We start from the raw sequence: 16,928 nt of genomic DNA on the forward strand, positions 1-16,928 counted from the left end.
AGAAATACTCAGAGGAGGTTTTGGGTTCTGTAAATCCGGGAGGAGTGGTAAGCCTTGTTACTGAATCTGGGAGAGAGGTGAAGTTCAGAGTTACTGGAGCTGCAAAGAAGCCTTAGTGCTGCAAGTCTTGGGAGAGATAAATTCAAGAAGGGTGTTGGATGCTGATTCTGAATTTCTGGAAGAGTGAAGAGGTTTGCTGCAGATCTAGAAGAGGTGAAGCAGAGAGCGTCTGAAGTTGCAGTTGCAGGTCTTGAGGAAAATAGATTCAAGATCTAAGGAAGTCTTCAAGAGGTAAGGGGAGCTAGATCTTTTTCTATGAGTTGTATGAACAATACATGTGTTGATCTTTGTATGAATTGTATGCTGGAAATTTGTGACTGTGGATGTGGTTGGGTTGAAATGATATTTGAGATTGGTATGTTGATATTTGTATTCTGTTGGAGGGGTGATCAAGTGGAAGGTAAGGAAAGTATACACTGTTTTGAACAAGCTGATAGAGTTTTGGGTCACTTTGAGATGAAGTGAGGTAGTGATTTTGGGGAGTAAGGATTTTGAGTACATGTGGGTTATTGGGATATCTTAGGTAAGTCATTTGTGACTTGTTAGAGTCATCGAACTGATCAAAACAGGTGCAAAATGGTTGCTGTCAACTGGTATGGGGCTGGACGACTTCTGGTTCGCGTCCGGCGCCCCCGGTGGCGCCCAGGCGCGAGAGTCTCGCAGAAAGTCGCGCCCAAGCGCCCCTCTTGTGGCGCCCGGGCGCGAGATGTTCGCAGAAAGTCGTGCCCAAGCGCCCCTTTTTGGCGCCCGGGCGCGAGGTGTTCGGAAAAAGTGACTTTGTCTTTGTTTTTGATAGTTTTTGGGGTTCCGGGTGTCCGTTTTGGACGTTTCTTAAGTCGTTTTGGAGGTTTTGGACCCTTCCGAAACTGTTGGTGATGGTTTCAAAGCCATTTTCTTTGTCTAAGTATGAGTTACGGGGATTTGTATTGTTTAGTGGTTCTCTTGAGACTGTTATTGTTTAGTAATGTGTATTGGATTGATTAATGTTGTTTGCTTAACAGATTTTTACGTATGTGGGATGTTGGAATGCATAGTATGATGTGATTTATGTGGGAAGTATGTAAATGTATGAGGTATGCTGGATTGGTTGTGATAATATAGTGATATCTGGTTATTCATGGCTTGGGTTAAGGTTCAAGGTAACAGTATGATTCATGGACGTAATTCCATGATCCTCAAGGAGAGGATACATGGTGGTGTTTTGGGGTTGTATAGAATGATTACATGGTAGCTCAGTTTTGGGGGTCATCCTGAATCTCCAATGGTCTTTCTTCTCATGTAGAGAGGATTGAACATGTGGTGAGGAGTAGCAGGAGGTCCTAGTCTTGGATGCTTCCATATGATCCAAGGTGAGTAATAACGGATTAACCTCGTGATTGTGGCCGGGCGGGAGTGCCCAAATGTTCCACCAGGCGGGAGTGCCTAATGTTCCACCAGGCGGTAGTGCCTAATGTTCCACCAGGCGGTAGTGCCTAAAGTTTCACAAGGCGGGAGTGCCAGGGCGGGAGTGCCCAAGTTTCATAAAGCCACCACGAGTGCAAGACTCGCCATAGCTCGGTAATCATTCTAGTCCGGACGAGTCGGTTTATAAAGGAACAAGTCGGGGTATAAAGTAGCAAGTCTTGTGATGTCAGTTTACCATGTGTGGATGAATGTTTACATGTCATGGAAATATGTGAAATATGGATCAATGAGTATGCTTTAATTGTTCTTTTATATGAATCTATGAATGATTGCATGAATTAACTGTGTTGTATGTATAACATGCTTTTTATATCTAGCTCACCCTTGCATTGTTTGTGTTGTGTGCCAATTTGGATATCTTTCTTTGGCGATGATCATCCACTTGGATGGGAGCAGATGCTGTCGAGGAGAGTCCTTTGGATCAAGAGCTAGAGGTTGCTGATGTTGCAGAGTAGTCTTCCTAGAAATCTCCTGATTGAACACTTGTAGTGATCAATCCTTTCAACTGTTCAAGTTTAAATTTTCGCTCATTTTATTTGGATGATTGTAATTTAACAATTAAATTACACGTCATATTCTGACTGTTCTCTATATTTGAATGTTGACGTCTTTATTATATAATATTGGTTATTATATAATTGGGATGTTACATTAATGGTATCAGAGCAGTTCTTCCTTAGAAACCTATAGGTTGTGGGTTTGCCATGTCTTCTCTGTGAAGAATTGAGTGTAAATGGTATGACTTACCATTTCCCCCGAGTCTATATAGTAAGGTGTGTATCTAACTAGAAGTTTTAAGAACAGAAAACGTCTTGATAAGAGTAATGAGGGTGCACACTCATGACTTTTACCATAGATGGTTTTCCTTTCTTAAATCTGACGGTTTGAGGTAAGAATGAGTTAGAGTTTTAGTGTTGTTTCTTGTAGAAATTCCTGTCTTGCTCTTGCTTTTGTGGTAGTGTATTGTGCTCGATAGTAGTAGAGGAATGCATATTCAAGTGCAACTTGAGTTGTATACCTTTATTGGAATTGGTTTAAGCCTTTGAGACAAGTTCTTGTCTCGAAGATAGGAGTTAGAAGACTAAAAGTTAAGCTTCGGAGGACGAGTGAAGATATTGGAGTTTAGAAGTAATGTTATGAGTGAAGAAAATTTCAGAAAAAAAAAAAGTCAGAAGATCTTATATCGTACGTTCGCAAGAAGTTCAGAGATTAGATTTAGAGAAGCTTTGGATAAGCATGGTTGTAACAAGGTTTGATAAATGAGTTGGGTTTAGTATATCAGTGACGTCAGTAGTCAGAAGAAAGGGGAGTGTGGGTGAAAAAGGGAGTGATGTTGTGAGAGATTGGTAACATGAATCTAGGTATCAGTGATGGTTGGAATCTGAATAAGAAGGTGGTGGATGACCTAAAGTTTAAGTTAAGAAAGGAATAGGAAATTCTATAGTGGATTAAGGGGAACAAGTATCAAGAAGGAAGTAGAAGGAGAATATTTCGAGAGGCAGTCAGATAAGGCAGAACATGAAGTCTTTGAAGAAGAATGATGTATTGTTAGGATCTTAAGTGAAAAATTTGAAGGAGATGATCAAGTTTTCTCAACAAGTGGATGATTCAGAGTCAAGTTTAGTTGGATGTTTCAAGATTAGTAGTTCACATAGAAGAAAGGTTTGAGCATAGGCTAAGATGAAAGGTTTCAAATGATGAAGACGAAGGTATGTCTCTGTCAATCAGTGTCTTGAGACAAGACCTCATAGATGATGATGGTTGCTTCTTAGTGTTATCACCTATGGAAGCGACTCAGGTTTCAAATCATGCGGCGTAGGAGAAGAAGATAGTGACGTATGCATCAAGACAACTCAAGGTTCATGAGAAGAATTACCCTACTCATGACTTGGAGTTGGCAGCTGTAGTTTTTGCTTTGAAGAATTGGAGACACTACCTGTATGGTGTGCAATTTCAGGTGTTCAGTAATCATAAGAGCCTGAGATGTCTCTTTGATCAGAAGGAGCTTATCATGAGGCAAAGGAGATGGATGGAGTTCCTTAAGGATTATGACTTTAATCTTTTATACCATCCTGGGAAAGCCAATGTAATGGCAGATGCATTGAGCAGAAAGGCAGTACATATGTCTTCATTGATGATCAGAGAATTAGAGCTGGTAGCAAGTTTCAGAGATTTGAGGTTACAAGTAGAATTTGAAGCTGACAGCATCAGATGCAGTAATTTGGTGGTATCCAATGACTTGTTGAGGAATGTTAAAGAAGAGCAGTCGAAGGATATTGAACTCGAGACGTCAGCTAGTTTGATTGGAACTGAACAAGGAAAAGATTTTTGTCTTAGGGACCGACGGTATTTTGAGATTCAAAGGCCGAGTATGTATCCCTAGCAGCTCAGGATTGAAGAAGTTAATCATGGAAGAAGGTCACAAAAGCCATTTTAGCATGCATCCAGGTATGACGAAGATGTATCAAGATCTCAAGAAGTCCTTCTGGTGGTCGGGTATGAAGAGGGACGTAGCACAGTTTGTGGCTTCTTGCTTAATTTGTCAAAAAGGCAAAAGTAGAACATCAAAGACCTGGAGGTTTGTTGCAACCGTTGGAGATTCCAGAGTGGAAATGGGATAACATCGCGATGGACTTCGTTACCCATTTGCCACGCACTATTCGGAAGCATGATGCAATATGGGAAATAGTGGACCGATTGACCAAGATTGCTCACTTCTTGGCAATTGATTTGAGAATGTCTATGACAAAGTTGGCTCAACTATATGTTAAGGAAAAAAAAAAGGTTTTAGAACAGATGATAAAGGGTGGTTGTAGTATAAGTTGCTAAAGAGGGTATCAAGAATGATCAGAGAAATTTGGGTTGGTTGAGATGTTTAGAGTTATGAAGTTGCATGTTGTGATAAAGTTAATTTTCTTTGGGTATGGTTTTATGGTGATGTTTAGTGTTCGGCTGAGTTTGATCAAGAGAGAAGTGGATATTGAATGATGGAATGCAGAAGGCAGTAAGTTAGTAAGTTCAGATAAGGTCAGAGGATTGGTATTATTGGTTAAGAGTATCTTGAGGTTTAGAGGATTAAAGATAGGGTTTTTATTTTGACGACTCCGAGTTGAAGAGGACAATCCTTGAAGAAGAAGGTTTTAAGTTAATTTGGACGGGATGAGTGCAAGAAGAATTATGAGGGATGTGGCGTTTGTGGAGTTAATCTAAGAGCTCAAGTTTGAAGTTTATATGGAGTGGTTCCTTGACAAGGAAGGAGAATGAAGGTGGTGCATCAAGTGTAGTTGAGCGAAAGATCGAAGCAAGTGTTATGAGAATTCAAGATGTCTGCAAATTGTAAATGAAGAAGAGATGATGTTGTTCTTTCGTAAGTTTGAGGTGTGATTCAAAGGAAGGGTTTTGATTGGTTTTCTACAACAAGTATGGGATTTTATAACTTGAAGAAGTGGAATTCACTTTGGAGTGGGGTCTTAGGCAACACCTGCGTCCGAAATTTTTGGGTGGTTCCTGTTTAAGTCGTGTAGTGCAAGAGGAAGATGGAGGTTGAGTTAGAGCAATAATATTTGGACTCAATATAATCATAGGGAGAACTACAAGGTTGAGGAATCGCAGAAGAGAAATAGAGGATATGTTGGCATAGTCTAGTATAAGTCTTGACAATCAGGAGTGATTTCGGGCATGGTCGTTTTGTGGAGTAGAAAACAGTGTTAAGGAAATGGAATGACAAGGCTTTTATGCAAGGGAAGAGTTTTCAGAGTTTTAGTAAGGTCATAAAAGTTCTAAGAAAGGTTCTTCGAGGGTGATCTTTTGCTGGTTACAGTTGTCATGAAGGAAGTGTTGTTTTAAGTAAATTGGTGAGTAAGGAAGTATGAGGATCAGAGTAGCGCAGCAGATGATGGTGAGCATGTTATTGTCAGTAATAGGTATGCATGAAGAGCTTTCAAAATTGTGGATTAGTATTTTGTGAGGGACGAGTTCTTTGAAACAGTATTGGTGTTGTCATGAGTTAGGAGTGTTTAGTAATCTTCAAGAGTCAGAAGTGAGTTTATGTGTGAAAGAAACATGTATCAGGCAAGGAAGATAAGTGAACCTTCGGTTGCAAGCTACAGGGTCAACTTTAAAGTGAGAAAGTATTAATGGCTTTGGAATGGGAAGACTGGGTCAATGGGCGAAGGAGACTATTTGAGCTGTGGTTTTGAGTTATAGTGGCAATCTAAAGGTAAGATTATGTTAACAGATGGTTTGAACAAAGAGAAACTTATCTCGACTTGTTCCGGTAGGCTTAATTTTCGAGGACGGAAATTTTTGTTGTTGGGGAGAATGTAAGGGCCTCTTTTCTTAGTGGTGGGGGACACCCACTTGCATGATTGGAGTGGAATTATTGGAGGAAGGGAGAAAAGGAAAGGGGGCATTTTACGGGGGAGGCTTGGCAAAAAGGGGGCTCTCATTATTAGCATGTGAGAAGGAGAGAGAGAGCAGCAGAGGGAGGGAACCCTTCTCCCGTTTCCAGCCGTACAAAGGGCACCCATGGGAAGCTGTACCAACTTCAGAAATACTCAGAGGAGGTTTTGGGTTCTGTAAATCCGGGAGGAGTGGTAAGCCTTGTTACTGAATCTGGGAGAGAGGTGAAGTTCAGAGTTACTGGAGCTGCAAAGAAGCCTTAGTGCTGCAAGTCTTGGGAGAGATAAATTCAAGAAGGGTGTTGGATGCTGATTCTGAATTTCTGGAAGAGTGAAGAGGTTTGCTGCAGATCTAGAAGAGGTGAAGCAGAGAGCGTCTGAAGTTGCAGTTGCAGGTCTTGAGGAAAATAGATTCAAGATCTAAGGAAGTCTTCAAGAGGTAAGGGGAGCTAGATCTTTTTCTATGAGTTGTATGAACAATACATGTGTTGATCTTTGTATGAATTGTATGCTGGAAATTTGTGACTGTGGATGTGGTTGGGTTGAAATGATATTTGAGATTGGTATGTTGATATTTGTATTCTGTTGGAGGGGTGATCAAGTGGAAGGTAATGAAAGTATACACTGTTTTGAACAAGCTGATAGAGTTTTGGGTCACTTTGAGATGAAGTGAGGTAGTGATTTTGGGGAGTAAGGATTTTGAGTACATGTGGGTTATTGGGATATCTTAGGTAAGTCATTTGTGACTTGTTAGAGTCATCGAACTGATCAAAACAGGTGCAAAATGGTTGCTGTCAACTGGTATGGGGCTGGACGACTTCTGGTTCGCGCCCGGCGCCCCCGGTGGCGCCCAGGCGCGAGAGTCTCGCAGAAAGTCGCGCCCAAGCGCCCCTCTTGTGGCGCCCGGGCGCGAGATGTTCGCAGAAAGTCGCGCCCAAGCGCCCCTTTTTGGCGCCCGGGCGCGAGGTGTTCGGAAAAAGTGACTTTGTCTTTGTTTTTGATAGTTTTTGGGGTTCCGGGTGTCCGTTTTGGACGTTTCTTAAGTCGTTTTGGAGGTTTTGGACCCTTCCGAAACTGTTGGTGATGGTTTCAAAGCCATTTTCTTTGTCTAAGTATGAGTTACGGGGATTTGTATTGTTTAGTGGTTCTCTTGAGACTGTTATTGTTTAGTAATGTGTATTGGATTGATTAATGTTGTTTGCTTAACAGATTTTTACGTATGTGGGATGTTGGAATGCATAGTATGATGTGATTTATGTGGGAAGTATGTAAATGTATGAGGTATGCTGGATTGGTTGTGATAATATAGTGATATCTGGTTATTCATGGCTTGGGTTAAGGTTCAAGGTAACAGTATGATTCATGGACGTAATTCCATGATCCTCAAGGAGAGGATACATGGTGGTGTTTTGGGGTTGTATAGAATGATTACATGGTAGCTCAGTTTTGGGGGTCATCCTGAATCTCCAATGGTCTTTCTTCTCATGTAGAGAGGATTGAACATGTGGTGAGGAGTAGCAGGAGGTCCTAGTCTTGGATGCTTCCATATGATCCAAGGTGAGTAATAACGGATTAATCTCGTGATTGTGGCCGGGCGGGAGTGCCCAAATGTTCCACCAGGCGGGAGTGCCTAATGTTCCACCAGGCGGTAGTGCCTAATGTTCCACCAGGCGGTAGTGCCTAAAGTTTCACAAGGCGGGAGTGCCAGGGCGGGAGTGCCCAAGTTTCATAAAGCCACCACGAGTGCAAGACTCGCCATAGCTCGGTAATCATTCTAGTCCGGACGAGTCGGTTTATAAAGGAACAAGTCGGGGTATAAAGTAACAAGTCTTGTGATGTCAGTTTACCATGTGTGGATGAATGTTTACATGTCATGGAAATATGTGAAATATGGATCAATGAGTATGCTTTAATTGTTCTTTTATATGAATCTATGAATGATTGCATGAATTAACTGTGTTGTATGTATAACATGCTTTTTATATCTAGCTCACCCTTGCATTGTTTGTGTTGTGTGCCAATTTGGATATCTTTCTTTGGCGATGATCATCCACTTGGATGGGAGCAGATGCTGTCGAGGAGAGTCCTTTGGATCAAGAGCTAGAGGTTGCTGATGTTGCAGAGTAGTCTTCCTAGAAATCTCCTGATTGAACACTTGTAGTGATCAATCCTTTCAACTGTTCAAGTTTAAATTTTCGCTCATTTTATTTGGATGATTGTAATTTAACAATTAAATTACACGTCATATTCTGACTGTTCTCTATATTTGAATGTTGACGTCTTTATTATATAATATTGGTTATTATATAATTGGGATGTTACAGAAATCTCAACTAATAATAAAATTAATTTAAAATATATAAATAAATTTAAATTTTATTTTACACTGATGATGTCTTAAACTTGAAATTTATTGTTAACATCGTATAATTATAAAATAAGTTATATTTTTTTATATCTAAACTTGCGGCCACTCATATGGAACAAGGGAAGGAGGTTGCTTGAGGTGCTTCTTCCTACATTAATATTTATATATTTCTGGTGACAAAATAAAAATATAAAAAAAATGAAATAGTGTAACAAATATACGTTGACCAGACCTAGTTAATATAAAAAAAAAAATTCATAGCATAATTGAGGAGTATAATGATTTATGAGAAATATGTAAAAACATTAAGTTATGAGGTATGTGTTCAGGAAAAGTACAACTCATCTTCGTCTTATCCTATAATATTACAATAACTCTGTTAACCACCACCGTGCATGTATCATCTCCTAACTTCAACCATCGTTTTTTATTTATTTAAGAAAATCTAAAACTTCACTTCAAAATTTCAATATAGATCTTATAAAATAAACTAGTTGTAACCACACGAATAAGATAGTTAGATTCATAATACATTCTAATTATTATTAAAGATATTAAAGCTGAATTTATAAGTTAAATAATCACTCGTGGGTTGAGTATTAATCTTGTTATTCAAATATAAAATTATAATATTTATTAGTTTAGTAACAAAAAATACCCTATCAGATATTTTATTGTTGTTCTTTATAGTTTATAAAGGTTAAAAAATGTACATACACATATTATTACTAGAAAGGTATTTATATATAAGTGAACCTTCGTTTAATACTTTTAATTTGTAAATATCATTCCTTTCATAATTCATAAAAGGATTCATCCAACGACTTCATCAGCCCACTAATAAATGGATTTAGCTTTAAATGTTTGGAAAAATTATGGTTTAATATCTATTTTTTATAGTTAACACAATCAATGTTCCTGTGTTTTTATATTGATAAAATACTCTTTAATCTTAAAATAAAAATATATAGACTTAGTACTTTTTAACTTTGAAAAACCTAATGAACTTTGAAAACCAGTGTGTTTTTTAAAATTTGAAGAATATATTCACGAAAATGGAAATATAATAAAATGATTTATAATAAAATACATACAATAAATAAATAATGAAACTTCTAAAATGATTTATAAAATAGCAACTAACAATTTACTAAAATTATTAAAATACTAATGCTCAATAGTATGTATTCAAATTAATATATTATTAATTTACATCTTATAACTATATCACAGATGGAACAACTAGAATGAAAAGATATCTACTTGTACGTAATATTAAGAACAAAACGATGATGAATAACTTGTTATGGGCAATGGAGAAGAGTAGGTGCACACGATTGTTAACTATGTTGAGAGAAAATGTCAAAAAAAGCAGAATACGTACACAAAAGGAAAATTAAAAGAACAGAAATTCTAAGTCGATTATGACAAAATTGAACTAGAAAGTACTTTTTCATTGATTAATCATCCCACATAAATTAATGTAAAAAAATTACACAAATTTTCGAAAAACTTCTACGAAAATGACATTTTATTTTTATTATTTATTATTAAATTTTATGATCTGATTATATATTATAGTTTCTGCTATTATTTAAGTGATGTAAGCTTCATTTATCTTTTTTAACCATAGAAGTATGTCAGTTTAAAACGAAATAAAGGATTACTTTTGAAAATAAAATGTTATCGAAAGTTCTTTGGTTGCAATGAAGGCATCCACTTGGTTTGGTTATAAAGACGAAATAGCTGTATCTGTTTCGTACGATTCAACACGTATTGTGAATGTGTCTCTGTTACAAATTAATTATCTCAGACAACTTTAGTGTAATCCATTAACCATTTGTTTTGTTTAGGAAACAAAATTTAATGAAAAGACAATGAGAAAGAAGATAAAAAAAAGTCACATGATTTTGAATTATATAATAAAACGTAGAAGGACTGAAAAATCATATTGTTGGTTTTGAAGTTTTGTTTGTTATGATTTTATTTTTAAAAAATGTTTTAAAAAAATAAAAAATATATATATTTAAATTGTTTCATTAGGCTCGAAAATTACATTTTTTTAGACCTTGTTTTTTTTGAGGGAATTTGAAGATAATGTTTTTTGTCGTTTATTTAAGTGAATTTGGAGGTAAATGAGAGTGAACTTGGAAATATTTTTTTTTAATTTGTCACGTCAATACAATTCTATATTAATTCTCACAAATTTTATTTTCAAATTCAGTCTCATTTACTTCCAAATTCACTCAAATAAAAGATAAAAAAATTTATCTTCAAATCCTCTTAAATCCCCTCAAAAGAACAAGACCTTAGTTACGGATCGGTTATCATAATTAAATCTTAAATATTTAATAAATATAATTACTTATTTTTTTTATCTTATTTTTATATTTATTTATAAGTTTTGAGGTAGATTTTTTGATTAAAATGGATTCAATTGTGGTCTAAGATCATCTAATTTTTATTTTATTAATAAGAAAATGAAATCTTTGAATGAAATGATCACTGACACAAGTGGTGGACCATTTAATTTATCTAGTTGTGGTCTTTCTTGAAAGTTAACTTCCTATGTGATAAAAACATAAAATTAAGTGATGATGTTGTGAAAACGTAAGCTTTTTTGTGTGAAAATTTATAGAAAATTGGATGGTGTCCTAGGATGCTGTTGTTGGTGTTGGTAGGTTGAGAAGCATAGTGTCCCCAGCATGTGTGTGGAAGTGTGGTCTATTCTCATTTAACAGCTGGACTTTCTTCCTTGCTTCTTTCTCACCTTCTAACTATTTCTGGAATGCTTCACATTTTTAACAGCAACAACAACTGTTACACAAATGTTTGGGTTTAGATTTTTGTTCAAAAAGGTAGCATTGATGAACATGTTCGAGCTTCCAAAGATAGGTCAAATGAAATGACTCAAAGGGATAAAACTGAAATGGTGAAATAGAATAAATCTATTAATTTAATATCGTGCAATATTGATTTGCTAAAGTTTAAAAAAGGAGACTGTGTTTGAATTGCTTACTACTTTTAAAATTAAAAGTAAATCCCATCACACGTGAAAACCATCATAATTAATATTAAATTGGTTTTGTTTTGCTACAGCCTTTAACAATCATTCCTACCATACTCTGTCCCCATTATCTATCATTTTATTATTTAAAAGATTCCCTTTTCTTATTATACATTTTTTCTTTTATATTTAAAGTGGTGGTTTTCATGAACCTTCGATTATTTGTGAGGTTAAAGAAAATAAATGGGAAGATTATGATAATCTTTTTAGGAGAATTCATAGCGAATACACAATAATAATAATAAAATGTAAGCTAAATTCGTATAAGAGACTTTATATTATCTTTAATTTAAAATATAATTTTTGCGAAAATTTTTCTTATATATTTCTCATGTCTATTAATATGATATTTACACTTATATATACATTTTTAACAAATTAAATATTAATAAATCATAAAAAACTTATATTAAAGATTAAATGTTTTTATTTTTTTAGAAGTAAAATTAAAATTCATTTTAATAAAAAACATTAATATAGTTTAATTTAAACGATGTTTGAATTATTTACATTATTTAAACATATTTAAATCTAAATACTAAAAATCATTTAACACGTAAAAAAAATGTTATCATTGAATTAAATTAGAATAACTATATCCATCTATTTTCTAAATTTAGAAATCAAAATATATCATTGAACAAAAACAAATTTCAATTTCTTATCTAAACTTAATGACTAAAAAACATATTAATTACCTTCTACATAAAATGTTAAAATAATAAATTTAGAATCAATATAATATTTAATGTTATTTATATTTAATGTGATGTATGTAAATAAAATAATAAGAGTATAGGGGTATAGTTTTGGTGGGGTGGTGTTGGAACAAATAAAGCAATAGAAAGTATATTGGAAAAAAAGATGTGGTGAAATATATATTTGAAAAGGAAGAAGCATTGGGTTGAGGGACCCTTAATTCTTCTGTCCTCACTTTTCATTCACCACCGACACCAACTTTCAGACTATAAAGTTCAATTTTAAAAGGACTTCAATTCCTCTTCTTTCAATTTTGCATTTTCAACAAAAAAATCTCTCATGCAATAAATACACACTTCTTTCAATTCATCATACTTCTTTCAATTCATCATCTTCACACACTCACTATTTAATCTTATCATTTCATGTAATTTTACTTCCCAATTTAGCCATTCGCTCAACTATAAAAAACACAATCTTTTATTCTCTCAATTAAACCCATACTTTCATTTATTTTAGTAGGATATAATGGGAACATGAGAATAAGTATTTCAGTTGAGGATGATTGTTTCTTTTTAAACACTTTATACAACGCTTTTATTATATATATATATTATTATTTTTTTATTTCGGTTTTTATTTTATGATATTCTTTCCATTCCTATTTCTAATTCTTTTAATTGCAAAAGAATATATATATATATATATATATATATATATATATATATATATATATATATTTGTTGTACAAGTGGAATTTTTGTTTGAAAAGGGACAAAATAAAATGATGAATGCAATGTGTTATGCTTACTTAAGTAGAGGGATGAAGTACAAAAAAGCATAAAGTATGGAAAGGACTGAAAATGTAGAAAAAAATGTTTTTAACTCTAATTTTTATTTAAGTTGCATTTAAACTCCTTGTTTGTTATATAAATGTTGAATTTCACCTTTTGGTTGTTCTATATAGTTTTTTTTTTAGGAAATGTGATCTGATTTTAGATATTATATTGAGAAAATATTTGTATTGGCTATTTATTTAACACCTTATACCATGCCTCTTCAGAATAAGAGTCTTTAGAGTTTATATGAACATATAGATACAATTTTAAAAAAGTCTTAGTATCACTTTTTAACTCTTTTTTTTCTACACAATCTTTATTAGATTTTTTTAAAACATTACAAAATTGAGAGTGAAAACCAATAAATAAGAAGTGCGACATGTAAAATTGTGATTTTAAATAAATTTAAACAATTAACTGATTTTTCTTTTAAAAAACACAGTAAAGAATGTGTTGTCAACATTTTTTATTTATTATCATTTCTTTATTTAACTTCTCCTTCAAAAGAATTATCTTATTCATGCAATGCTTTCTTTTTTTGGTTTTATATTTTAGAATTTTAGAATTTCAGTTTGCTTTAAGAATAATTTTTGCAAATAGAAAAAAATCTTCTAGGAAAATTTTCTTCATTTGGATAGCTGGAAAGAAAGTATATGTGACAACAGGTGAAAATATAATATAATTGCCATATTGAGGGTTTCTAAATTTATCACAAAATGAAAAAATAATTAAACCTAAAAACATTGTTTTTCGATGATGTAATTCCTAAGTTATTTTTTAACATATAAAAGTTCTCTGATTAAACAAGTTAAAATTTTGACTTGTACCATATAAAAGCTTAGTTGACTTTCAAGTTATATAACCTAAAAACTTATTTTATTTTTAAATTAATTTTATTCCCGAATTGTAAAATTCAAAAATCAGTTTTCGACTTTAAAAGTTGTTTCCTTTTATTTTTATGTAAAAGTGATTTCAGGTTATTATGAAACACTTTATTTTTTAAGTTCATCTATACACAAGGCACAGACAAGGGTTGGTGACGGTAAGGGGCGACAACAACAGTGGCAAAGAGTGGTGAAAGGGGCACAGTTTGGTCTTTTAACCATCTCCATGGGTGTGTCCATGGAAACTATGGGGGTGTAAAAAACAATGACCATTAATGGGCTGGAATTCAGTAGGGACATATGGCCCAATACCTCTGCCTCACTAGTCAAACGTAATTAAAAAGTTTTGTTTGTATAGAAATAACATCCTTCTTATTTTAATCACTATAAGTTTTGTTTTAAGTTTTAGTACTTAAACTTTTCTCTACTACCATTATACAATATAGTCTTCACCGTTTACTCGAAAGCTGATGTGAAAAATTGTAGTATGATGAGCATCATTGTGTCATGGGTTTCTCTTTAGGTAACTGATGAATGAATTCTGAAAAAAAGATAGCACCAAGTTCATCTAAAAAGAAAGACGTAACCCACTTGCAAGTAATTGAAGCATAATAGCTGGTCATATGTAGCACAATGTCTTCCATTACTAACTGGTGAATGGAAGAGTACTATCTCTTCAATTTTTTAATTTTGAATGTTCTTCTTTGATATATGGCTACATATTTATCCTCAAACTCTTCTGCGATCCTGAATGACTAATTTTTTTTGCCGCCACCTACTTCAGTACCATTCACACAACAGAGAATTATACAAGTTATCCAAAACACAATTAAGCTAAGAATATCATGTATCATTTCATTAAAGACTGTCATCATACATGTAAATAATTAGGATAAATAAACCAGAAGACAGGAGTTAGAATAAGAATCCACATTTTCGATATACTATACTCAATCAGCTTCATTAAACTATTTTCATTGGATAATAATATGCACACTTTATGCAGACAATTGATTTTAACTATCAAATTCAACAAAATTTAGTAATTGCATAGTGCACTGATGGGGGCCAGATTTCAGATATTAAAAGTGATTCATTCTGTCGAAGTCCACTTACCTGATCATATCTCAGGAAGGACGGAGAACATGCTTGAGAATCTTGGTCACCAATCTTGTGATATCATCTTCCTTACATGAGGTCACAAAATTTACTGACAACAAAATCCTTTTGTTACTTGCCATGATCAGTGCAAAAAGTTTGTTCATATGATCGTGTTAGAAAGTCGATAGAAAATTAAACAGGAAAACTATATTAGAGAGCCCAGATGCTCTTTCTTACCCCATGCAAGAACAGGAAACTCCCATTTCTGTTTAGGGACCGTGATTAGGTATGACGTAACCTGCAGAAGTATGTTAGAACTTTGCATTAGTATATAACTTCATAGTATCTGGAATTTTGAAATAAGTAGTAGGGAATATACCAAGATTGACGCAGCAAGGGACTTAGGGGACCTAAAATGAACCGACATCTCCTCTTTTTCATATAAAAGATCCATAATATCCATGCAAACTTCAATGCTAATCAATTCGCCAACTTTGGCCACTCCCCTGTTCTCAACCATTCAAAAGCGTGAAATCAATGAGAAGACGACTGAGTGCAAGCATAGAGATAAAAATGAGTGAGACTCACTTGAACTGAACCCAAAGATCTTCAAGGAAGAAGAAAGCAATATTTGCTGTACCAATCTCAAAATTCAAAACCTGGGGGAGTGCCAAACCGTATCAGGATCAGCTCAACTCCAAAAGTTCATAATACTGATATCAATTGCAACACAAAAGTTTTGGTGGTCTCGGGAACTGCAATCGAGACCTTATATTTGCGTATAATTTTCCACATGATCATGGTATGTGAAAAAAAAAAACACAAACCCAAGAGTGAGAGTTGAAGTTACCTGCATGAAGAGGACCTCCTGCAGAAAAAAGTAGGTAAAAGAGTGAGAGGATAGAAAAAGGAGAAAATGGTGATGATTATGAGAAAAGAGAGAATTGGGTGGCTTACTGCTTCAAGGAAATTACGAGTAGTGAAGTGCTGCTCCTGGATGGAAGTGTCAGCCAAGGACTTGAAACATGCAACGGAGAGTGGTCGAGAATTGTGTATCTGCATGCATGAATGCATGAATACATGAATGGATTTTTGAGTGCGATGTGAAAAGAAGGGTAACAGAGTGGCGAATGAAAAGAGAGAAGCAACAAAGGAAGGCACTTTGGTAGAAATCCACAGAGAAATAAGCGCAAACAGCTGCAAGGTACTCTGGGTGACAGGTCGCAATAGCCAACTTGAAGAGGAAGTTCCAGCAGCTTGTATGAAGGTTGGAAGAAATGGAACGAAGCGATCGGCTAAGAAGGAGAATGCAGAGTACTTAACAATGGGGGAAACTTGGAGGCGCTGCCATTGCAATTACAGAAACAGGATTAGATGAGAGAAACATCAGAAGAAAGAGTGAAAGAGCAAAAGAGGTTACTTCAGCAGACTGGATGAAAAACTCAACCAGGGGGACCCGATCCATCTCTATCTTACTCTCTTCCATTAATTCTTCACAAAATTTGTCCTGATATGATTTTCTGGATTGGATCAATGCATGGAAATCAAAGAATTGAGACAAAACTTGATAGAGCTTTTTGTAATTTACCTTTTCTTCATCACTGCTCCAGCTGAAGATATTGAGTTCTCCCTAGAAATTGTTTTGATCAGCATCATCTGTTGATGACTCTTTCTCATGATGGGGTTTCCTGCATGCCCTCTTCCTTTAGGTTGTTCAAAATGTGGATTAAATGTCCTAATTTCGTAATTCTTGGAAATTTGGATACTTTCAACAAAAGTGGTTCTTAGACTTGAGAAAGTGGAAATGATGAATGAATCTTGAAGAAAAAAACCTCTCCTTCAACTGGTGCTAATTTGATTATCTAGAAAAATCAATGTTCTTTCTGGCCAGTCAAGTTACAACCATTTGAAGACCTTGATCTCGTGATGTCTGTGATATTATGATTTCTTTAGGAATGAAAATCAAAATTACATTGTGCTGTTTCAATGTCCGAAGATTGAGTGATAAACTTACCCAATACACATGTGTGCTCGAGAGAAACACCA

At 34.7% G+C, this 16,928-nt stretch overlaps 1 protein-coding gene across 4 annotated transcripts; it reads right to left on the reverse strand.

Moving 5' to 3' along the window:
* Nucleotides 1-14,294: 14,294 nt before the first annotated feature.
* On the reverse strand, nucleotides 14,295-16,928 carry LOC108335516 (cyclin-J18). Of its 4 annotated transcripts, none has more exons than XM_052869099.1 (9): nucleotides 16,471-16,928; nucleotides 16,303-16,389; nucleotides 16,044-16,226; nucleotides 15,840-15,938; nucleotides 15,733-15,750; nucleotides 15,471-15,541; nucleotides 15,262-15,388; nucleotides 15,120-15,180; nucleotides 14,295-14,991 (listed from the first exon to the last, which is right to left on the reverse strand). In XM_052869099.1, exons 2-9 carry the CDS (start codon nucleotides 16,366-16,368, stop codon nucleotides 14,909-14,911), a joined length of 708 nt encoding a protein of 235 aa, XP_052725059.1. In that variant the 5' UTR covers nucleotides 16,369-16,389; nucleotides 16,471-16,928; the 3' UTR covers nucleotides 14,295-14,908. The 4 variants fall into 4 exon arrangements, with proteins under 4 accessions (XP_052725059.1, XP_017427032.1, XP_017427031.1 ...); XM_017571543.2 differs by having other exon boundaries at nucleotides 14,295-14,556; nucleotides 14,898-14,991; nucleotides 15,840-16,226; XM_017571542.2 differs by having other exon boundaries at nucleotides 14,295-14,559; nucleotides 14,898-14,991; nucleotides 15,840-16,226.

This window comes from Vigna angularis, chromosome 10, assembly GCF_016808095.1.
Source record: "Vigna angularis cultivar LongXiaoDou No.4 chromosome 10, ASM1680809v1, whole genome shotgun sequence".
NCBI classification, from domain to species: Eukaryota; Viridiplantae; Streptophyta; class Magnoliopsida; order Fabales; family Fabaceae; genus Vigna; species Vigna angularis.